Source organism: Nuphar pumila, chromosome 14 (genome assembly GCF_984573655.1).
Source record: "Nuphar pumila chromosome 14, dmNupPumi1.hap1.1, whole genome shotgun sequence".
In the NCBI taxonomy this organism is placed as follows: Eukaryota; Viridiplantae; Streptophyta; class Magnoliopsida; order Nymphaeales; family Nymphaeaceae; genus Nuphar; species Nuphar pumila.
The window spans coordinates 52279061-52304444 of record NC_143262.1 but is presented as its reverse complement, the minus strand read 5'-3'; the positions used below and the strand labels follow the sequence as shown (position 1 = coordinate 52304444).

The 25384-nt window shown below is 40.8% G+C and overlaps 1 protein-coding gene and 1 pseudogene across 1 annotated transcript in view; one reads left to right on the top strand and one right to left on the bottom strand.

Moving 5' to 3' along the window:
• LOC149816816 (DExH-box ATP-dependent RNA helicase DExH18, mitochondrial-like) overlaps nucleotides 1–16750 on the top strand; it is a 34224-nt gene extending 17474 nt beyond the window's left edge. The window contains exon 2 of the mRNA XM_089987534.1: nucleotides 16070–16750. Coding sequence (XP_089843660.1) covers nucleotides 16070–16124 — 55 coding nt within the window. The 3' untranslated portion in view covers nucleotides 16125–16750. The remainder of the gene's footprint in view (nucleotides 1–16069) is intronic.
• A 4459-nt stretch (nucleotides 16751–21209) lies between these two features.
• Nucleotides 21210–24503, bottom strand: LOC149816815 (DExH-box ATP-dependent RNA helicase DExH18, mitochondrial-like; annotated as a pseudogene).
• Nucleotides 24504–25384: the final 881 nt, after the last annotated feature.

The following is a 25384-nucleotide window of genomic DNA, read 5'->3' as shown; positions in this document are numbered from 1 at the left end:
ATTGTTTGTGCCAAAGTGTCATCACTATTAGCAATTCCCACAAATAAATAAAGCAACTAAATAAAGCAATTGAGAGAGAGAGGAGTGCCCTAAACTGATCGAGTCTCCCCTAATTTGGGTCAAAGCCCCCATTTGACCAAAACACCCTGAGGTGCACCTCGCCATGAGGCGCACGCCTCATGGTGTTTGCGCCTTTTCAGCACGCTTCAAGGCTCAAGGGCCCTCGCCTTTCGGCGTGATGTGCTTTTTGCACCTTGAGGCATACTTTTCACAACATTGTGAAGGATCTAGTTGGACCTAGTCTGAATCCAGTACCAATTGTCTTAATCTGATTTGTGTTTGGATCCACCCATTTCTAGTGGATGTTTAATCTAAGCTGCTGATGCTCCTATATCTATAGCATTTTCTGTGGTGATCTTCCCTACTTTATCATCATTCACTTCCTTTGTTGCTTCCGTGATCAACCTTTTAAATATTTAGCATCCTTATGTGACCTAGATACATCTACTGTTTTTAGAAACACTGGCCCTTTGAGTGAAGCAGCTATGAGATTAATAATTGCCTTCTTTTGAACATCAGTTCATCTGTTAGAAACAATCCTACTTCCCACAAAATAGTTTGTATTCAATTAGCTTTTCTATGTTTGCCCTCTCCATTGCAACAATTGTTGTGCTTAATTTTCCAGAACTTGGAGGTACATGGTCACTTTATATATATATATATATATATATATATATATATATATATATATATATACCTACAAAATGGGCACGATGCTAAATGAAACATGCTATTGAAATTTTAGTATTTTTTTCGGAATTCTGAGAGTGCAGATGTGATCTATATGCTTGTTTTATATGAATCACTTCCTGGAGATTTTGATTCCGATGATGCATGGATAGGGTTTTATAAGCATTAAAAAATCAACGGCTTACAATTTTCATGAATTTTGAGGCTCTAAATATCATTTTTTTCATCCAAAATACATGATCCAAGTGTTGATTTCTAATAAATCAATCATGCTGAACACATCTATTGGGTCGGAATTTTGAAAAAAGTGCCAGAAATTCATTAGCATGTTTCATTTAGCACCGTGCCCATTTTGTAGGTTTCCATTTCCCTATGTTTCATTGCTTGCGGAGTATTGGGCCGACTTAAAAGCCTACCTGTATGCGTTAGTGGAATCTCGATTGCATTCGCTGCAACTTCAATGCGTACAAGTATTCTATTGATGTAAAGTTTCCTTCTTAATGCAAAGATGTCTTCTTCAAGTGATCTCTGTCTTCTTACTTACTGCTTAACTAATTTTCTGTGCGCGTGCTTGTGTGACTGTGCCCAGGCGCCTCCTTTGCGATCTTGTGTTTGTTTTTGTGTGTTTGCAATAGTTTCCTTAGACTTGTTAAGTTGCATTTGCTACCCTTGTGGGTAAGGAACCACCTAGTTAGAACTCATGGGGAGAGGTTGTTTTGACAAAATATGACCTCATGAATGAGTTCAACATGGTCAAAATAATAGGAATCAACTTTTGGATCATAGTTTTTGGACATGTTTTTTTTGAGGTTTAAAAATTTAGTACATTGTAGGCTGCTGGTTTTTAAACCTTTGTAAAATCTGACATATACATAAGAAAAACATGGTCCAAAGGTTAGTTTCCACTAAACTTTATATATATATATATATATATATATATATATATATATATATATATGAGAGAGAGAGAGAGAGAGAGAGAGAGAGAGAGAGAGTAGCTGCCTACAACCTTAGGTGCTTACGGCAGCCTACCACAAACGAGGTGGGGTGTGTGTGGTGGGGGGGGGGGAGGTGTTCTGAGTTGTTTTTTCCCAAATCTGACCATGCTGATGTGTTTTGCATGGTCGATTTGCTAGGAAACAACACTTGAATCATGTTTTTTCGATAAAAAAATGAACTTTTAAGCCTTGAATATTTATGATATTTATAAAAATTTTACACGGTCTTTTCAAACCTTATAAAAGACTACCTGTGTGTTGGAATCAAATGATGCAATAGTCCATTATGTAATGAATCCTCAAGGATTCAAATATAGAATGTCTACTACTGTCAAAAGCATAAGAACAACTCACAAAAGGGCAGTTACAAAGCCAACACGAGCAATATTAAAAAATAGTCTTTATCAATAAGATATTTATTAGGGAATGCATAACCCTCAATGGGACAATAGGTCCCTATTTAAATACAAGGAATAGGGTCTCGAGAGACCCATATAGCTGTTGTGAAGGCTCCAACGACTAGAAATATAGCTGTTGGGGATTCCCAACAGCTATATGGTCTCAAAGACCATACTGCCATTTACAAGATTCTGAAGGACAAAAAATAAATAAAGAAAATGAGAGTCAATTCTGCCCCTAATGGACCGGATGCATTTCATGCACAGAATTACCAAGATACTCCTAGAGGGTATGTAACGACCCCAATTCATACCCCTTGAAAATGCAGATTTTTTTTCCAAACCATTGCGAAAATCTTCCCAGAAACCCGGAGCCTTTACGGTTCCACTCTCAATTGGATAAAAGGACCAACCACAACAGAGCTTACATTTATCATTTACACCAAACCAAACCTTTATTGAATTAATGAGTAATAAGTCTTAAGACAATTGCATAAAGGAAATATTCAGAGTGCAATATCAACTAAATGAAACAAAAAGAAAATAAAAGTAGAGCCACACTGTCCATCTGTGATCTGTCTAACAAGTGTGTGATACCCGTAACATTTCGAAAAGCCAGTCGTTTCACTGATCACCTGCGGCTGCGAAAAACCATAGAAAGAGGGGGTCAGAAATTCAAAGAATTCTGCGTACAGATCCCTTTAATGAAAATAAATGAGCATAAAGAACACATACGATTTCATGCAATAATTCAGTGGAATGCAATTATAATAATTACATAATTCAATTAAGCATTCATGCAAATCTGAAACATTTATTAAGCATGAAGAACATAAATTAATAACAGAGATTACAATTTAAGTAAGCAATATATCTAACATGCATTAGAACTTAAATATCATGCATCCATCGACATATAACAATTAAAGGAACAGATAAAAGATACATGTCCTAATGCATAGCAGGAATATGTATGATTTATATACAATACATGCACACTATATTATCTTTTATTAAAGTTTTCCTTTTCATATGCATGTCTTATTAAATGCATACAATTTAAGTTCTTTTTAATTACCGTTGCCCGTGGATACACCAAGCGGGTACAATTTCTCCGAGATCAAGTTAAGTTCTCAGGATAACTTAGCACACAAGCTGTATTTTATTACTGAGTTCTAAACTTAGCCCTCGACCGAATCACCTTCAGAACATTAGACCTTCACATCTAATGTCGGGGACACTAGGGACACTCCATGCCCACAAGTGTCACTTCCTTGGTATACCAAAACAACAGTTGTGTCGAACACACCACTCCCAGGTAAAGTGTCAGAGTCTCCCTAAAACCGTGGCAAGAAGAAAGAACTTCAATATCGGGTTCAAGGATCAAAGTAAAGCACACAGAGATTTTGTATCATCGTACTTCCCCAAAACCAAACCTCTAAGATGCTCATTCTTTCGATGGGAGATCTCAATATATATATTACAATGTTCTTATTCACTAACTTTTTAGTTAAAGCCATTTATTAAGTTTTGCAATTCTACATGCAAACATAAAAGCAAAAACTTGCATCTACCCCTGCGAGAGTCATCACGGGGCTCTCGCTCGTGTAAACACATAGAACAGTGCAATACAATGCAATAAAAGTAAATACGATTTTTGAGATGCATTTAAATTGATAAAGGAAAGAGCAAACCGCAACTTGAGTTTACCAAGCTCACAATGATTCATTACGATCATTGTTGCACCCTACGCAAAAACCATAACATCATGCCATAATTTACATGCTTTCTAAATGCACATTTATAAAAGTAAATTTTCAGCTGTGTGTGAAACAAGGATATTTAGAAGCATGTTCACATTCAATTTATGTGATAGTGGCAATTGCACGCTTTCATGTAATGCACATATTCTATTTAATGACATGCTTTCATTCATTGTGCATTACTCATGTCGTTTGCATACACATGTTCGCCTCAAAGCATAGTTTCTTTAAGTGTGCATACAATTGTCAATGCATAGTACCCTTTGAATATGCCTAGGTTCATATCAATTACATGATATCAATAATCTTATATATACATGTCAATGCATATTCTCATTTTTTTTTTGCATAACCATATCACTGCATGTTACGATAAAATTTTGCATATATTTAGCAACTGCGGGTTCAAATCAAATTCAGCATAAACCTGGTAAATGCATGTGCCACTTATCAAATGCAAACAAATGTGTAGATACACTATTTTATTTTGAGATAAACCTATACCCATTAATGCATAATAAGTTTTAATGCTCTGTTTCCCTTTTTTTTTTTTTTTAAAACACACACCTCAATGCACATGCTGTTTCTCATTGAAAAGAACATTAATGCACACCACATACTAAAACCCTTTCTGATGCAAGGGTCCAACACCTGCACACACACTTATATATATTTTTTTTCTTGTTGAACTCTACCTCTGGTTCACGCCCAGTCGACTGGGTTTTTAATTCAGCCTGCACACAGCCAACTGTCAATTGGCTGGGGGTGTTCCCCATTTTTTTTATAAGGGTTTACACTCGGCCGACCGAGTCGGCTGGGGGTTCCAACAGGCCCAACCGACCCTGGTCGGCTGGGCTTGTTGCAAACCTACCCCAGGCCAGGCCTGTCCCCAGTCCTGCACAAGGCCAGACTGGGCCTGGCAAGACCCTGCCAGCCTTGGGATAGCCGGGCCAGCCCAGTCGAACCCTTGCACAAGCCCAACCTGGGCCTGTGCGGGTGCTGTCAGGACTGGGAAGCCCTGAGCCCCCCCCCCCCCGTTTTTTTTTTATAAGGCACTGCCAATACCCAGTCGACATGGCTGGGCTCTGGTCCAATCCATCCTATTGAGTCAGCTGGGCTTGGTAGGGCACATCAAAGCGCAGACTGAGCCTCCGTCTCACCTGCCTCTGGCAGTTAGCTGAGTATCGTTGAGCTTGCTGCCATTCGACCCATGCCCTGGTACCACAATCCTTTTGTTTCATGGATTCCATCCAAAAAAAGCATAAAATCGAACCAGGGTTTGATTTCTCATCTATTTTCAAAGGAGGAGACCCGTACCTCAGAAATCCTAAGCTTTGGAGCTGCCGCTATTGCGGGAAGAAGGTTTGCCAGCCACTGATCCTTTGGTCCGGCATGATGGAGGTTGCTGCAACAAGTTGGAGGGTGCTTCCACCGGCCTCTACTGCTCTGGCACCGTGAAGGGTTTCGAGAGTGAGGGCGAAAAGGTGAGAGAGAGGGAGAGGAGAACGAGAGGGGGAGAAAAGGGGTTCGGGACTCCCTTTTGTAGGAGGGAGGCCTCCTAGAGATTTCCTTTCTTTCCTCGACGATTGCGCACGACCCCTCTCCTTGCATCCATCACATAACAGCATAAAAAAATCCCCTTTGTTTTATCCGGCAAACGCTTGCCCCTTTTAACTTAAGTTTTTTTTTCGTTTCACAAGGCACGAGCCGGGTCCGGGTTCGAGATCTGGGATCCAGATGCGGTCTGGATTTTGGATCCGCGATATCTTTGCGAAATGAATCCGTAGGTTGGATCCAAATGGATCCAACTGGGGATCCTCACGCAATTGCATTTATTTGATAGTAAAAATTGAGGTTATTATATCCTTACACCCTTAAAAGAATTTCACCCTCAAAATTAGAACGTATCAATTAAGTGTGGGTAGTGTTGATGCATATCCGCCTCAGGTTTCCAAGTGCACTCATCCAGCCCCGTGATGCTGCCAACACACTTTCACGAATGAAATTGTCTTATTACGCAACGTCTTTTCTTGATGATCTACAATCTCCACTGCCCTTTCCTCCATGGTCTAAGTCAGGCTCTACCTTGATCATCTCATAGTGAATCACATGTGAGGGGTTAGGTACATACTTTCTCAACATCGAGATATGAAACACATCGTGGATTTGGGAAAACTGCAGAGGGAGTTCTACTTGGTAAGCGGTTTCTCCAATGTGTCCAAGAACCTTGAAGGGTCCAACATACCGAAGACTCAACTTTCCCTTCTTTTCAAACCTTAAGACACTCCTCGTTCTCGAGATCCGAACAAACACATGATTGCCTACTTCAAAACTGAGCTCTCTGCGCCGCTGATCGGCATAACTCTTTTGCTTGCTCTGCGCTGCAATCAATCTCTACCGGATTAAATGCACTTGGTCCGCATAATGCTGGATGATCTCTGGAGACTCTACTGCTCTCACTCCAACCTCATCCCAGCACACCGAGGATCTACATGGTTGGTCGTACAAAGCTTCATACGAGGCCATGCCAATACTAGCATAGAAGCTATTATTGTACGAAAACTTTGCAAGCTTCACTTGTCTGTCCCAATCGCCTGCCCAATCTAAAACACACTCTCTCAATATATCCTCGACACTCTCAATATATCCTCGAGCGTCTGGATTGTATGCTTCGATTGCCCATTCGTCTGTCGGTAGAACGCAGTACTAAACTTCAACGTAGTGCCTAAAGCCTTCTGAAGCTGGCCCCAGAATCGAGACGTGAAACACGGATTCTGATCTGACATTATCAAACGCGGCACCTCGGGATGTCTAACTATCTCATCCACATAGAGATCGACCAAGCTCTCCTAACTCTGTCTGATTCTAATCGGAAGAAAATGTATATTCTTCGTCAAACGATCCACTATTACCCAAATGGCATCTTGCTGTCGTCGGGTCTTAGGCAACCCTACTATGAATAAGTCCATCGAGATGTCATCCCACTTCCACTTTGGAATCTCGAGTGGCTGCAGCAGTCCACCAGGTCTCTGGTGTTCGATCTTCACCTGGTGACAGGCGAGACACGAACTCTGCGATGTCTTCACCAGTAAGTCCTCTGAAGATCTTTAAACCTTTTGGTGGAACTAGGGTGAACGAAATACCTAGAACTGTGAGCTTCACTAATCAACTCCTCCTGCAACGCCTTCAGAACCCACCATCTGTCTCCGAACATGATGGTTCGTCTTCCTCTCGGCGAAACTGTGCCTCTGGCTTTTGGGCACTCTCGCATAACTTCTCAAAATCCGTATCGACTGACTGAAGCTCTTCGATCCGATCTATGATCTCTGGTCTTGCCTACATTCCCGCACATAGGATGCGTCCGGAGTCGTCCTGAAATGCTGCCATCTGACAAACTTCTCGACCAGATCCCAACAACGCCCAATCATGCTAGCTGCTGTGACCGACACCTTTCTACTAAGCACATATGCCACTACATTCGCCTTACTAGGATGATAAGTGATAGAGAAATCGTAGTCCTTCAAGAACTCTAGCCACCTCCACTGCCTCAAATTCAAATCCCGCTGAGTAAATATATACTTAAGGCTCTTGTGATCGGACATAACCTCAAATTGCTCCCCATAAAGGTAGTGGCGCCAAATTCTTAATGCAAAAACCACTGCCGCCAACTCCAAGTCATGCGTGGGGTAATTCTTCTAATGCACCTTCAGCTGCCTAGATGCATACATTATGACCTTTCTGTGCTGCATGAGGAAACAACCCAGTCCGGTCCCTGAAGCATCACTGTACACAACGAAACCACCCGTTCCATATGGCAACTTCAAAATGGGTGTCGTGGTCAACTTTTTCTTCACCTCCTAGAAATTGTCCTCACATCGAGGTGACCACACGAACTTTACTCCTTTCTACAACAATCGAGTCATAGGGGCAGCTATACGCGAGAAGTCTTGAATAAATCGACGGTAGTAGCTCGCCAATTTCAAGAAACTCCTGATGTCAGTCATTATCTTCGGCTGCTCTTATGACAAAACAACCTCTACCTTGGCTGGAACAACCTCGATGCCCCTTTCAGATATCATGTGACCGAGAAACATCACCCTATCAATCCATAACTCGCACTTTGAGAACTTAACATAGAGTTGATGTTCTCTCAGTGTTTGTAATACAATTCACATATGCTCTCGGTGCTCTTCTACACTCTTCGAGTAGATAAGAATGTCATCGATGAACACGATGACAAACAAATCCAGCCATAAACTAGATTCATCCGATCCATAAACGCTGTAGGGGCATTGGTGAGTCCAAAAGACATCACCAGGAATTCATAATGCCTATATCTGGACCTGAATGCTGTCTTCGGAATATCCTCCGTCTTGATTCTCAACTAATGGTACCCATAATGAAGGTCGATCTTCGAGAACACTTTTGCCTTCCTCAGCTGATCGAACAAATCATTGATCCTAGGCAATGGGTACTTGTTCTTCACCGTCACTTGGTTTAAATACGGTAGTCGATACAAAGTCGCATTGAACCATCTTTATTCTTGATAAAGAGGACCGATGCACCCTAGGGAGACACACTCGGCCTGATAAAACTTTTGTCAAGAAGCTCCTACAATTGCTTCTTCAGTTTTACTAACTCAGCAGGTGTCATGCGATACGGGGCTTGAGAGATGGGTGTCGTACCATGTACTAGCTCAATCGAGAACTCAATCTCTCGGTGCGGTGGTAAACCCGACAAATCCTCAGAAAAGACATTCGGGAACTCACAAAGAACGTCTAGCTGCTCCAAGGGTGTCGCTTGACTGTCCTGATCAGACACATTAGCCAAGAACACCCTACAACCCTGTTTGTGGTACTTGAAGATCTTTAACATAGAAACAATCTTCACCTCGCTTGCCATTCCAGTCGAATGGAAGGACAATGCAGACAAATTGGGACGCTCCAAGATAACCTTTTTACCCCAACACTGGAGGGTAGCAATATGTTTGGACAACCAGTCCATACCCAAAATGACATTATAAAACGTCATATCTAGTATGACCTATGTCACAGGGATTCGGCCAACCAAGTGTCGCACCCGCGTCGATGCGATGCGAGTGCGGCACCTGGTGCGGTCAACCCGACCCTAGGTGCTGTCAACGCACCCAGGGTCATTAATGTCCAACTTTTGGACTTGAAAAAAAGAGGCCCGCTGAAATGGGCATGACAGCCAGAAAACTTAGGAACTGGTTTGTCAACATGGCGAGTTTTGAGACACAACTTTTCAACTTTCTTTACGGCAACCACATGTCGTAGCCAACTATCAAGGAGTCTCTTCTCTAAATTGTTTCTTTGGGTCAAGCACAGGCTCAACCTGCGAAGGTGCCTGGTTCAACAAGAATCGATTGACAACGGTGAAGAGATCGGTTCCTTCTAGCAGCGAGTGTCATTCGCCAAGCTTCTTCTGTCTCTTGAGTTGCTTCATGGTCGAAGGGAAATGATCCTCATCAAAATCTGTAGAGGGGATTGTGGTGGGGAGATACCTTCATCTCTTGGATAGGATGCTAGTCCTCACCGCAACTTTGATGGGGAGTGAATCAGGCAATGCATTGATACTACACCTGGTGGCTTTCTTCATCATTCTCACCTTTTACTGAAGATCTGACACCTCTCGTAGTTGATGAGAGCTTAACTTTTCATGAAAATCAGGATGGTCTCAGAGAACAACCATACTGTATCCTGAAAATTGAAGAGAGCACAAATGATTCTGTTAAAATAGAGGGTTCAGGAAGGCAAAAGGGTAATGATGCTCGTACAGATTGCAGTCCACTGTACCTGCCTACAAATTTTAAATCAGATTTTGATTTCCTTCGAGATATGCGCTGGGATGGAGGTTACGTACTACAAAAATTAATACAAAATATCTAAAGCCAATGAGCTGCCAGATTTTGGGGCAGGATGTAATGATCATGGACAATACAACCTTTCTTCAGGGATGACCAGCTTGGTTACCATTCTAAAGTAGCTCAGTTACGAAACTAAGAGAGAATAACTAAAAGAGTCGGATGGAAAACCAAGCATATATGTCCTGGCCAGGGGGAAAATGGGGTCTCGCCCCGTTTGGACCGGTGTTCATATCTTATTTGGTTCTTTTAAATGTAATCAGATATGCATCAAATCCTGATATTTGTCTGATTCAATAGCAAAAAATTAAAACCATATATGCATCCAGCAGTGCTCGATTAAACTATTAAACTCGGCTCAGATCAGTAGAGGTTAATGAAGAAACTCGATTAAGCTTGGTTTCTATATATATATATTTTACATTTTTGCCCCTACCGCACCCCCACACCCAGGTTTTTTGGAAGTGCCGAATCCCCGCACCCGCACCCCATAGAGTATGACTAAGCCAGCAAACAATTCATGCCCCTCGATCACAATGCAAACTGTCGGAAAATACTTCCCGCACAAAGAGGATGCACCCATAGGTGACATCATATCAAGAGCCTTTTCAAGGCTAGAAGGAACCGGTTTGAGCAATTTTGCAAACAAAGTAGAAATAAAACTATGGGTTACGCCTGAATCAAACATCATACGTGTAAAGTGATCAACGACTAAGAAGATATCTTCGATCAGGTTAGGTTGATCGCCTTGGGTAGCTGTTGTAGTTGCGTAAACTCGCCCATTGGTCCTGCGTTGACCTTGTTGCTGCTGAGTTCTCTATTGCTATTGCTGCTGCTGTCCTCCCTGAGCCGCTGACTTGTTCGGACAGAATGGAGCGATGTACCCTAGTTGCTGGCACTGAAGATAGACCCCCTTGAACATAGGGCAAAAACCCAGTTGATGGCTCTTGCCACACTTGTGACATATTGGCAAGGCCCTTCCCTGTTGCCTCTACTGCCGCCCATCGAGGGTTTGCTGCTTCTTGCCGCCTTGCACCGTTTCGACTGTCCGTGGGTTCTTCCTCGTCCCGCCTGAAGAACCACCTCCATTGCCACCTCCTTTCTGAAATGTGATCCTGGACCTCTCCCAATCCTATATTAGGACTGTATGGCTGACTTGATCGCATCGGCCAGGGTAGTAGGTCCTTCAGCCTGCGCACATACTTTGTCGCCCTCGCCTTTTCATTCTTGAAGAGGTTCGGGCAGTACCTTTCGAGGCTTCGAAATCTAGTGGTGTAGTCCACCAGACTCATGGTCACCTGAGTTAAATCGAGGAACTTCTGCTGCATGTGCTCCTCGGTGTAAGAGGGAAAGTATGCGTCCAGAAACTCCTCTCTGAACATCTCTCAGGGAATCTCGTCCCAGTCGGTGAACTTCACCCTTCGCAGGGTGTCCCACTACTTCTTGGCATCGCCCTTCAGACGGTACATGCCAAATGGTGTCTTCCTGTCCTAGGGGACAGGTAGGACGTCGAACGCTCGGTCCATCTCTTCGACCCAACTATCTGCTGTCTCTGGGTTGGCTTTTCTTGAAAAAGTTGGCGGATCCAACTTCAGGAACCTCTCGAAGAAAACTATACCTGCGTTCAGAATGACCTCAACAGGAGGATCACGCATCGCTGCCTGCGCAACCTGTGTTGCTCTGTGCCGCCTATATGGCCTGAGCCGCCTGTACTGCCTGTGCTGTCTGTGTCGCCTGGGCCGTCATGGTCTCGGTTAGGGTGTGAATGACTTCCATCATAAAGTCCCTCTGCTCCTGCCCGTTTGCGGGAGCACCGGTGGAAGACAAAGCACCTCTACGTGAATACGACACCTACAACACACATTTTTCGTACAAAATTAGACCCTTAACGATCCTACCCCTCTTGGGGTTGATCCCAAACAAAAACCTTTCATACAATTACATCAAAATTTTTAATGCACACCATAAGAGAATTACTCATGAATACAAACGAGCATAAAAGATTCAATGCTTAAGTAAGAGTATTAAATAACCTTACCAGTGAAGGAGACTGCTCTGGAGTACGAGGCACAACTTGCTCACACTTTAGGATATGACTTATTTACCAAAATTTAAAAACTTAATTCTAAAGAGATGATAAAAAATATAAGATTTTGTGGTGGCTCTGATACCAAAACTGTAACGACCCCAATTCATACCTTTTGAAAATGCGATTTTTTTTTGAAACTATTGCAGAAATCTTCCCAGAAACCCGAGGCCTTTACAGTTCCACTCTTAATTGGATAAAATGATCAACCACAACAACGCTTACATTTATCATCTACACCAAACCAAACCCTTGTTGAACTAATGAGTGATAAGTCTCACGACAATTGCATAGAGAAAATATTCAGAGTTCAATATCAACTAAATGAAACAAAAAGAAAATAAAAGTAGAGCCACGCTATCCATCTCTGATCTGTCTAGCAAGTGCGTGACCAATAACCTTCTCCAGAAGCCAGTCACTTCACTGATCACCTGCGATTGCGAAAAACTATTGAAAGAGGAGGTCAGCGTACAACACCCTCTAATGAAAATAAATGGGCATAAAGAACACGAATACAATTTCATGCAATAATTCAGAGGAATGCAATTATGGCAATTACATAATTTAATTAAGCATTCATGCAAATCTTAAACATTTATTAAGCATGAAGAACATAAATCAATAACAGAGATTACAATTTAAGTAAGCAGTATATTTAACATGCATTAGAACTTAAACATCATGCATCCACCAACATGTAACAATTAGGGGAACAAATAAAAGATGCATGTCCTAATTATTGTTGGCTACAAATACATTATGCGGGTACAATTTCTCCGAGGTCAAGTTAGGTTCCCAGGGTAACTTAACACACAAACTGTATTTTATTATTGGGTTCCAAACTTAGCCCTCGACAGAATCACCTTCGGAACATTAGACCTTTATATCTAATGTCGGAAACACTACAGACACTCCACGCCTACAAGTGCTACTTCCTTGGTATACCAAAAAACAGCTCTGTCAAATACACCACTCCCAGGTAAAGTGACAGACTCTCCCTAAAACCGTGATCAGAAGAAAGAACCTCAATATCGAGTTTAGGGGTCAAAGTAAAGCACACAGAGTTTTTGTATTCTCGTGGTCCTCCAAAACCGAACCTCTAAGATGCCCATTCTTTCGATGGGAGATTTCAGTATATATATTATACTCTTTTTATTCATTATCTTTTTAGTTAAAGCCATTTATTAAGTTTTGCAATTCTACGTGCAAAAGCAAAAACAAAAACTTGCATCTACCCCTGCGAGAGTCATCACGAGGCTCCCACTCATGTAAACACATAGAACAATACAATACAATGCAATAAAAGTAAATATGATTTTTGCGATGTATTTAAATTGATAAAGGAAAGAACAAACCACAGCTCGGGCCTACCAAGCTTCCAATGATTCATTACGATCATCGTTGCACTCTACGCAAAAACCATAACATCATGCCATAATTTACATGCTTTCTAACTGCACATTCATAGATGCAAATTTTCAGCTGTGTGTGAAACAAGGATATTTAGAAGCATGTTCACATTCAATCACGTAATGCACATATTCAATTTAATGGCATGCTTTCATTCATTGTGCATTACTCATGTACATGATAATTTTGCATATACATGTCAATGCATATTCTCATTTTTTTTTATAACCATAGCACTGCCTGTTACGGTAAAATTTTGCATATATTTAGCAACTGCAGGTTCAAATCAAATTCAGCATAAACCTGATAAATGCATGTGCCACTTATCAAATGCAACCATATCTGTAGATACACTGTTTCATTTTGAGATAACCTATACCCATTAATGCATAATAACTTTTAATGCCGTGTTTTCTTTTTTTTTTTCCTTTTTAGAACACACACCTAAGTACCCATGCTGTTTCTCATTGAAAAGAACATTAATGCACACAACACATACTAAAACCCTTTGTGATGCAAGGGTCCAACACCTGCACACACACTTATATAAATTTTTTTTTTCTTGTTGAACTCTACCTCTGGTTCACGCCCAGCGGACTGACAGTCGGTTGGGTTTTTAATTCAGCCTGCACCCAGCCAACTGTCAGTTGGCTGGGGGTGTTCCCTTTTTTTTTACAAGGGTTTACACCCGGCCGACCCAGTCGTCTGGGGTTCCAACAGGCCCAGACGACCCTGGTTGGCTGGGTTTGTTACAAACCTACCCCAGGCCAGGCTTGTCCCCAGTCCTGCACAAGGCCGGACTGGGCCTGGCAAGACCCTGACAGCCCTGGGTTAGCCGGTCCATCCCAGCTAAGCCCTTTGGCTGGGCCTGATAGCCCTTGCACAAGCCGAGCCTGGGCCTGTGCAGGTGCTGTCAGGACTGGGCAGCCCCAACACCGCCCCCCTTGCTGTTTTTTTTATTAGGCACCGCCAACATCCAGTCGACATGGCTGGGCTCTGGTCCAATCCAGCCGACTGAGTCTGCTGGGCTTGGCAGGGCACAGCAAAGCGTAGGCTGAGCCTGTGTATCACCTCTCGCAGTCAGCTGAGTATCGCTCAGCTTGCTGCCAGCCGACCCATGCCCCGGTGCCACACATCCTTTTTTTCCATGGATTCCATCCACAAAAAGCATAAAATCGAACTGTGGTTCGATTTCTCATCTATTTTCAAAGGAGGAGACCCGTACCTCAGAAATCCTAAGCTTTGGAGTTGCCGCTATTGCGAGAAGAAGGTTTGCCGGCCACCGATCCTCTGGTTCGGCGCGATGGAGGTTGCTGCAGCGAGTTGGAGGGTGCTTCCACTGGCCTCGACTGCTCCGGCGCCGTGAAGGGTTTCGAGAGGGAGGGCAAAAAGGCGAGAGAGAGGGAGAGGAGAACAAGAGGGGGAGAAAAGAGCACGGGACTCCCTTTTGTAGGAGGGAGGCCTCCTGATTTCCTTTCTTTCCCCGACGGCTGCGCACGACCCCTCCCCTTGCATCCATCGCGTTAGGGTTCCTTCAGAACCCTAACAGCACAAAAAAATCCCCTTCGTTTTATCGGGCAGACCCCTACCCCTTTTAACTTAATTTTTTTTTTCGTTTCACAGGGCATGGGCCGGGTCCGAGATCAGGTCAGATCCAAATGGATCCAGCTGTGGATCCTCGTGCAGTTGCATTTATTTGATAGTAAAAATTGAGGTTATTAATGGAAAAACACATACACACACACACACACACATATATATATATATATATATATATATATATATATATATATATATATATATGAACACAAATACATTTTAACACATTCCTATATAATCAAACACGTAGAACACATCTGTACGGTCAGATTCAAGAAAAACATGGAAAATAACCCTTCAAAATCTCTGTAGGCAGTGGTAGGCATGGATTGGTATATATATAATGTGTATGTGTGTGTGTGTTTGTGTGTATTTTTGTATGTATGTGCGCGTGTGTGCAAGCAAGACTCAGACCAGACTTAAGGCATACTGCAGCCGGGTCTAGGTCAATCCAGAGTTGCAGTCTTGCAGACCTGGGTCAAAAAGCAGACCTAGGTGTGCTTCACACACCTGAAAAAAAAAGCAAGTCTGCTAGGTTGAGGTCTTGAGTCAGGTGTAGGTCAATGCAGAGTTAAAGACCTGGGTCAAACGCCGACCCAGGCCTGCTTCACAATTCAGTAGTTCACACATTAACGAAAATAAAAGTCTGGGTTTGATATGATTGATACTTGTCACCTCATGCTGCAAAGGGGCTCTAAATGACGGTTATGCTACTACTCTGTGTGTATGTAAAAGAGCACACTATATATACATGGCTTGTGTATTTTAATGTAATTTTAACAAGCTAATGAAGCTCTTGATGAGCCTAAACTCAGGCTTGAACTCAGCTTGTTTAACCAGGCAAGACTAACTGTGCTTGAGCTCGACTGAGCAAGCTCAAAGCTTCTAGGTATAAGTTTGGTTGTTGCCCACCCTTGAATGTGATGGAGTGATTTTTATTGTTCATATTTGCTGTATCAAAAGCAAACACAGCTTACCTGATACTTCTGAATAGTTAAAATGTATTTCATTAAAGTGTTAGATGGCCTGTTAAAAACTGCATCTCGGATGAGAGATGAGAATAGTGGATCATGTTAGAACCTACTTCAAATTTGTTAAATTTCTTTCTTTTTGCCAGCATCTATAATGTTCATTTGTGCCTGGCATATTTGCTGACCTTGCTTGTGTAATTCAAATGACAGAAAAAGGGAAGAGGGATCCTCTGGGCATTATTCTGCTGAAAAGATCGCTGTATAATATATAGTCTGGCATTTGTGTTTTGGCCGGATCAAGCTTACGTATGACTTCTATCCGTTACCTACTAGCTGGTAATGTAAACAGTAAGCTTCGGCAGTTGCTGGTGCACAATGCCTAACGTGCAGGCATCGCTGGGGCTAATAGAGATTTTGGTGGATTAGATACTGCAGCTACCTTGGCATCAAATTCTTAGAGTTTGTACTGCATTTACACTTTAAGCAGACTAATGGGGCTCCGCTTGTCTGGTAGGAGCAGCAAGTTCACATCACTTTGTTTTGGGACGTTGCAAGTTCAAATCCCAATGGTATCATTGTATAACTCGTAGGGGTCTGCCTAATAATCAGACCTTAGGAGTCTGCAGTCTGTCAAACTCGTAACATTATCCTTTTGTGGTCTTGGAAGACTAATTTATGCCTTGGTGAGTTGGTTAGAGTGCATTATAAGATGATTTTTTACCATTTTGCATACATTGCAAATCGGAAAAGGAGTCTGGAAGCACCTCTGATTGGTAGCACATAGCAACTGTAATTTAATAGAAGGTGACGTCATTCTTCGTACAGCAGCAAAAATGTAATATTGAGCCATTGTAATGACTGCATATTGAAGTATAACCACTCTTCTCCTACTACCTCTGGTGGCATTTCCTGCCCAATATACATTCTTCTGCGAACTTGAAAGTGCTTAATAGGGCTCTCTCTCTCTGCATGTTCATGCATGATATATTTTTTTATCTGGTAATAGTATGGATGAAGCCATAAGTCGATCATTTGGGCTTATGTTCGAGGACATTCCAACTTGCTCGTGTCACATCTGCACATATATTATATCCTTAACGAGAAATTGAATGCGTTTCAGGTTAGGTGTTTCCTGAATCCGTGCAGCAGAAATTGTGGTTTTTGGCACGTTCAAATCCAGGCTTAGTTTTGGGAATCTGGGTATCAATGTGGCTACCTCATGGGTCCAATAACCCGAGTTTAGATTTTTTTTCTGTAAAACAGTAGCAAGAGGGAATGATCTCAAGAAAATGTTTGGAGGTTTAGAAAGGGCATCTTTGGGATATAGCCCTCTTAGGCTCTGCTTGGGTTTATAGTATTTGGTGCAGTTCAGTGGAGTCGCCTAATCTGTAACTCCCATCGCTATTTCAGATGCTACAATTGCTGTAACCTGCGAGATGCGACCCTTCTCTCAATTTCAGCTATATCTTTAAGGCTCTGTTTGGTAGCTCTTTGATAGAGATGAGATGAGATGAGTGATGGGAGTGGTGAAGAAAATGAGAGATGAGGCTGGAGTTGTTAACTACATCCTTGTGGGGATTTAGTTTATAATGACCCATCTCCACCCCATTTTCCACTCAATGCTACTCATCTCCCAAAACAGGGTTCCCAAACATCTGTAGGAGTAAGTGGTATTAATTACTCTCATTACATACCATCTCCCCTCCCAAACAAAGCCTAAAAAGGCGTTGCTGAATCCAGCTCTCAACTACCATATGGACCAGCCCCACCTATCGCCATCATCTTTTCCAATGGCTTTCTTTTCTTTCTTCTGTTTTGCCCCCATCGTTGGAGAGGGTGTTGTGTGTTCTCCTTGGAACACAAATTCGCGTGTTCCAGTGTGTACGGAGGAATATCTTGGGACCCATGATAATTCATATGCCAATGTTGCTCACAATGATTTTATAATAAAATAACATATAAAAAAGATAGATATGCTTTTGACGGAAATGTCCTCCTGTAAAATAGATATGCGTTGGACGAAAATGTCCTCCCGCTCCCTGTATATAGATATGCAAATTCTGCCTTTGTTTTTAGCTTGTGCTACAACACATGGCCGCCTTCTCGTTCCTGCCTAGATAAAAAACTTTTCCTGATTCGTTCCTACCTCGTGGAGATAACTATAAATCGAACAACTGGTTCGATCATTGGTGGGCGTCAAAAGGAGATTTGTCGGCCATCTCTTTTTACAGTCTTCTCTTTTTCTTCGTTTTAGTTAGGCAGTATGAAAAAAAACAATGACGCACAAACATTCTAACAAGTGTCATCAAAGTGTTGTGAGTACCTTTCTATGTCATGTTATTCTTGAAGAACATATGTCATCGTGAGTGTCATTAAGACATTGTTTTGTTATTGCACGTAGATTGTATCGTTTCAACGGTTGGAAACTTGAAGATATTTGTAAGGTGATGGGATCTTCTGACAAGAATGCTTGGTTACAGATGCAAGCAAGGGCCTCTACCCCATCTGGTATCATCCATTCACTCAGTATATGCAATGTAACCAAATCGCGGTTGTAGTAACATGTATATCGATTTGTGAGATATTGTTTTGTTTGTTAATATCAATTTATAATATATTATGTTGAATTGTCGTATATCGATTTGTAAGATAATATGTGTTTTCTAGTGTCGATTTGTGAGATATTATTTTGTTTGTTGATATCGATTTGTAATATATTATGCTGAATTGCCGTATATCGATTTGTAAGCTATTATGTATTTTCTAGTGAAGATTTGTGAGATATTGTTTTGTTTGTTAATATCGATTTATAATATATTATACTAAATTACCATATATCGATTTTTAAGATATTATGTGTTTTCTATTATCGATTTGTGAGATATTGTTTTGTTTGTTAATATCAATTTGTAATATATTATACTGAATTATCGTATATCGATTTGTAAGATATTATGCGTTTTCTACTATCGATTTGTGAGATATTATTTTGTTTGTTACTATCAATTTGTAATATGTTCTGCTGAATTGCCGTATATCGATTTATAAGATATTATGTGTTTTCTATTGTTGATTTGTGAGATATTGTTTTGTTTGTTAATATCGATTTATAATATATTATGTTGAATTGTCGTATATTGATTTGTAAGATATTTTGTGTTTTCTATTGTCGATTTGTGAGATATTGTTTTGTTTGTTACTATCAATTTATAATATATTTTGCTGAATTGCCATATATCGATTTGTAAGATATTATGCTGAATTTCCGTATACCGATTTGTAATATATAATGCTGAATTATCGTATATCGATTTGTAAGATATTATGTGTTTTCTTGTGTTAATTTGTGAGATATGATTTTGTTTGTTAATATTGATTTGTAAGCTATTATGCTTAACTAATCGGTACCCATTATTATATGCATCTTGAATAAATCGTATTTAACATATGCACTGGCTAACACAAATTGATATTTTGCACATGACAGTGTTGAGCATATCAGCTAGTTGCAGTGAAGATGGCATATCTCAATCATTGGAAAGTCATGGCGCAACAGACATCTATACTATTGACGTACCTGAAGAACTGAATATGTTCACTAATGATGCACATGATAAGAAGGGTGTTGGCGTTGGATTCACTCTTGACTTGAATATTCCACCAGGCGAAATGCAAATCGATAATGAGGTAGACGATCATGACAGTGCACTTGATAAAGGTGCAGGCACCTCAAGTCTACATGGTAGTACTCTTGACTCTATTCCCGTAGAGGGAATGCAGTTTAATAATGTGGAATTTGCATACAAATTTTACAATGATTATGCCTTAAAACTTGGCTTCACTGTTAGAAGGTATTCTTGGGAAAAAAATGCACACGGTGTCGTGGTGAGAAAGACATATGTTTGTTCTAAGCAATGTTAGAAGAAGTCAAGTGGAAATCCAACAAGGACCAAGCCAGATTCAAGATGCGGTTGTTCAGCGAGAATGGTGTTAAGAAGACATCCGAATGGAAAATATGTAGTTTGTACTTTAATCAATGATTGTAACCATGAATTAGTCACTTCATTTATGACTCCTATGTTAAGGTCACATCGTAAAGTAATTGAAGCGCATGCTGTAATTGCTGAAATAGCTGATAGTGCCGACATTGCACCAAGGAAGACATACAATTTCTGCTGTGCACATAAATGGTGGTCACAAAAATGTACCATTCACACCTATGGATCTAAGAAACAACTTGATAAGGAAGAGGTCAGAAAACATGAAGAATGGAGGAATATATTCTTTGGTTATTACCTAAAAAAAAAATCAAACATTGACCCTGATTTCTTTAGTGCAATGCAACTGAATGAAGATGTTTTGGGCAGATTCAAAGTCAAGAGTGGATTATGAATGCTTCAATGATGTGTTTGTTTTTGATATGACAATGAAGATTAATACAAAACAATGGCTATTTGCGCAGTTTGTTGGTGTGAATCATCACTCATGGAGTTGTATATTAGGCGACGCTTTTTTGTATGACCAGACCAATAAAACCTTTGAGTGGTTGTTCAGAGTATTTGCACAGGCAATGAATGAGAAGCACCCTAAAGCTGTACTTACAGACGATGATCATGCAATTGCAGTTGTAGTGTCTTATGTATGACTATATGCACATCATCGCCTATGTTTGTGACATATCTTTCAAAATGCAACAAAGAATATATGACACATTTTTAATCAGAAGATAGAGTTTGATAAAATTTTTAGAAAGTGTGTACTTGAGAGCATGGACGATGTCACTTTTCTGATTGGGAGCAAATGATTCAAATGTACGACCTTGAAGACTGTGTGGTTACAAAATTTATATGCAGACAAAGAGAAGTGAGCATTGGCATATGGAAGACAATACTTTTGTTCAGGTGTGATAAGCACACAAAGAGTTGAATCTATGCATGCCACACTGAAAAAAAACCTTGTATTCAAGTTTAACAATGTTTCGTTTCATGCAATAGTATGAATTATTTATAGACGGTCTTAGACAGAATAAACTTGAATAAGACGTGAAATGCTTCAACACCCGCCTTGTAACTTTGGGCATGAAAATATTGACGCGACCTGCAGATCTGTATATACTATCTGTATTTGAATGAACTAAGAAGGAGGTTATACATGTCATGAATTGCAACATAGAAGGACGTATGCAATATGGGAATATGCATAACTATCATGTTGTATGAGAGGGCGAAGAGCATCCAAAAAGGCAAGAAGCATATGTTAGGTACAATGTTGACAACAAAACAATTCAATGTACATGCAAAATGTTTGAATTCAAAGGTATTTTATGTCGTCATGTTTTAAAGACACTTAATCAAGAGAAGATACAAGAAATACCTGAGTCATGCTGCTGCAGACATTCGATCAAATACATGAGATCATCCAAGTGTAGAGTGGTCGTTAGTCCATCAGGGTATATGCCTCCCCTCCTTCCTACCCCCTGCAATCTATTTCATTTGCGAAGCAACAACAGGGAGTATCTTGTCCCCATTATACTTTGACAAACCATAGAAAACCACCCTCCTAATATTAAGATTCAACCCCATTCCCACAACATCACTGGCCACAAGCACATCATACTCATTATCCTGATCATTGAACAGACTGGCCTGGAGTCTCCTTGTCTCCGATGGCCGAGCCCCATAGATAACACAACATCGATGGCTCGTGAACTTCTCAATCACCAATTTCACCTCAAATATCTCTCTTGGAGAATGCTACCACACAATCCCCAGATCGCACATTTCGGAGATCCCCTTGAAGGGTCTTAGCCTCCACCACCAAAGACTTAAATCGGTCATAATGGTGCTCAACCAATTCATCACCTGTCTCTGAACAAATCTTCCTTACAATTTTCAGAATGCTAGGATCCCCACACAGGTGAATCTCATTTGCTTTCAATCCCAACAATGCCCGAGTCCAAGCATACCCTCTATAAGGGTTAGCCATCATCTGAATTTCATCAATTACAACATCATATGGCTCGTCTGCTGACACCATCTCTACCGTACAAATCATATGGTTCGAGAAGGGAACACTTTTCTTCTCTTGGCCAGTATGAAGACTACAGTACACCCCTAAAGTGTTTTCCTTGTCGAAGACCTCCATGGCGAGGAGACGCAGTGGACTGCAATAGACCCCCTTCTTCACCTCCATGAACCTCTGGAGGGCATTTTACGTTTTGTTGTTGTTCGTCGGCCCACAATGATAGATGATCTTCCTTCGCATCGCCCAAGCGAAGGGGAACCATGTGTGTGGCTTTGTGAAGTCTGCAGATTCAACCAATGCATGGAAGTGCTTGATCTCATCGAGGAACTCTTCCAGGCAGAAGTCCATGAATATGGGGAAGAGGAATCGCTGTGACTCATCGCAAGGGCCAACCGAAATGAGATGCCTCACGACGTCATTTGAGCATTTGCTAAGGAAGAGAGCCATAAACTTCTTAGTAGCGGTGGGGAAGAATGACCTGCTAATGTAGACGACAAGGGCTTGATTGTAGGACCACACAGACTTTGCGAACGAGCAAAAGATCTTGACCAGCGCTTGCCAGTCTGACTTCGTTTGCTTGTCGCCCTTCTCCGAATCGCAAAGTCGATGGTATACCTCAGAGGGATCTATCGACCCAGCGTCTCTGGATCTGTAAGAGAAACACCTCTTCAAAACTGTATAATCCAATTTCCGAATATGGTGATCGAAATATAGGGATGGTAACCAGTAACAAGCTCAATTAAACGACAAAGACGAGGTTCTTCTGAGATTGTAACAAGGGCATGGTTGATTCAACAAATGAAAGGGAAAGAATTGGGTTCGCGGGATTTCACTCGGGTTAGGGTTTTGGGGAGCAGGATGAAAAATCCTAGCCCACAGCCTTCAGCTTCTGAAGGGGATCTTGGAGAGGAAGAAAGAAGAACCCCTCGCCATTAAAGGAGACTAAAGGCCATGAACAGATGAAATCTCACTGTGGGGAAGAAGAAGAAGACTTTTGAGAAATCGACATGATGAGGAAGGATTTATGTTGTGGAGAAGTGGAAAGAACAGGAGATTCCTGGGTGTCATGTGGTTTTGGTGGTGGGGGAGAGGAGATAGAGCAGGTAATGAGGGATTCTTATGATGTATCTTGCTTCAACCTCTCCCTCCCTAAACCTTAAACCCTACACAGGAGAGAGAGAGAGATCCTCTCTGTTGAAACTGGTTTCAATATTATTATATTCGAATCCAGGTTTGGTTCAAACAAAATAATGTCAAAGTTACCCGGATTCGGGTCAGAATGTATGGCTCTTTCATAGGAAATAGGCATCTTTCCTACAATCGATGAAACAAATATGCTTATGAGAAATATATAGGAAACCCACATAATAAATGCAAAAAGCCAACTTTTTTTGTCAAAATGGGTTAATGTACCTCCCCTAGGAAAACACCTTCCCTCCAAACTAGTCCCTTGAAAGATCCAAAAGGAACCGAACCATGTCGGTCAATCTTACAAGTAAACCTAATTCAAGCAAGAATTCACATGATCCATACCAGAGTCTAACTTCATACCCAGAATGCTAGATCCACTTAGGTCAAATTTAGTTCAACCTAGATCCTAAACAAACCATATTATTGTCATAAACCCCTCCTACGACCCACCAGCTAGACTGAAAATGATCTCTCTCTAGAGAATAAGCTTAGGAACAAAAGATAATGGCTTCATAGACCTGTGAAAAGTTCTACAGAAGTGGGAACACAAAATCAAAGGCTAGAGATAGTGATAATAGAATAATGACAAAGGTGGGAAACCTAAAATCAGTAAATAAATAACAACCCTCAACATCAACAACTCTATTTCATCATCTACCCATATCCAGAACTGTCTCCTAACATGCGCACATAAGGCTTGTAGTGACTCTCAGATGTCCAAGGGAGGAGAGGATCAGAGATGACTGCCAAAGTTATTTCAACCATCCTCTTTCTTGATATAATATTTCTCTCTTTTCCTTTAGGCTGTCACCAGGCTCACTCATTTTTGGGTTGTGCTATTTCCGGTTCCAACCCAGTACCTCTTCACGGCTACCAGGATTTTTTCTGGGATCATGGGGCCGTCCTCATGATCAACCATCTTCGTATTCCATCTCATGCCACTGACCATTGTCTTCACCTTGTTCAAGACATCTACATCATCACGAAATATCGTAGGATCCGGTCCATCTCCAAGAGGATGTCCTCCATATTGCACCTGGTTTAGTCATGCAATGATAAACAACCACATGTTAAAAGTTTGACAGGGAGCAGGGAACCAAATATATAATAATCATACTAGAAACTGGTTCCTATAGTCGTACATAACCACTAATTCAACCTACTTAGATGAAGCCCAAGTGGTTGATTCTTTAAGCTTCAACAAGAACTCTCATATTGGCCCTTATTAACTTTGGACTAAGCTGCCTGGGCAATTAACAAGGCAGACAAGTCTTTTACAGAATCAGCTGGTTGAAGCAATTCACTAACTGTGCCAAATAAGGCACCATTGATCTACCAAATGGATCACATAGTGATTTGATAATAAGAATCATCATCATTTCCAAGTCCAACGGTCTCTCTCAGTGGTGCAAGAAAAGCTAACCCTCATCCATGCCATGCACTGAAACATCGATCAATGGGTAAAACATGGATCCATAGGTAAAAACAGGTTTTAAAACATTAACAAGTTGCAGCATAATTCAGCTTTTAGACTGAACATTAACAATTTGCTTAAAAGCAACAGTTGCTCAGAACTGAGCAGAGACAATATCGGGAATTTCTCAGCAGGAGAATATAACATGATATATACAATTTAAAAAAATAGAAAATATATAAAAAATAAATAAAAAATACAGAAATGCTACAGAATCTTGATATATCTAAAATGGGAAACATTTTGATTTGCAATAATATCAGAAACATCTGTGCCACAGGCAGAGACAACAGTCACTTAGAAGCTCCAATCTTTAAACTCACTAACCACAAGCATAGTATCAAATATTGTCATTTTGTTTAACACGAAAAGATGACATATTTTCCCATCCATTTAAACATCAAACATCACCATTTTTTTTAAACTTATTTTGTTTGTAAATATTTTAAATTTTAATTAAGTTTATGAATATTTTTTTGATAAAAAGCAGGAAAAAAATCAATATCTCAAGAGAAAAAAGTTGGCATCGTTTTCCCATGTAAAATTTTTGCTCCTTTTTTAATGAAACTTTTTAACTTTTGTTGCTATGATTGCATGACATCAGCTGAGACCTATGTCATAGGGGTGCGGGTGTGACAAGGGTGCAACGCAATTTCAAAAATTTTGGACACGGAGACTCGGCTATATATATATATATTTTAAAAAAAGTGCACAGTCATAGACTGTGCACACAGTCTATGCAGTCTGTGCGACTGTGTGCATAGTCTGTCCTACACAACATAAAAATATATATAAAAAATCAAACTTTTTTAGTTTTTTGACATAAATTGGACAAA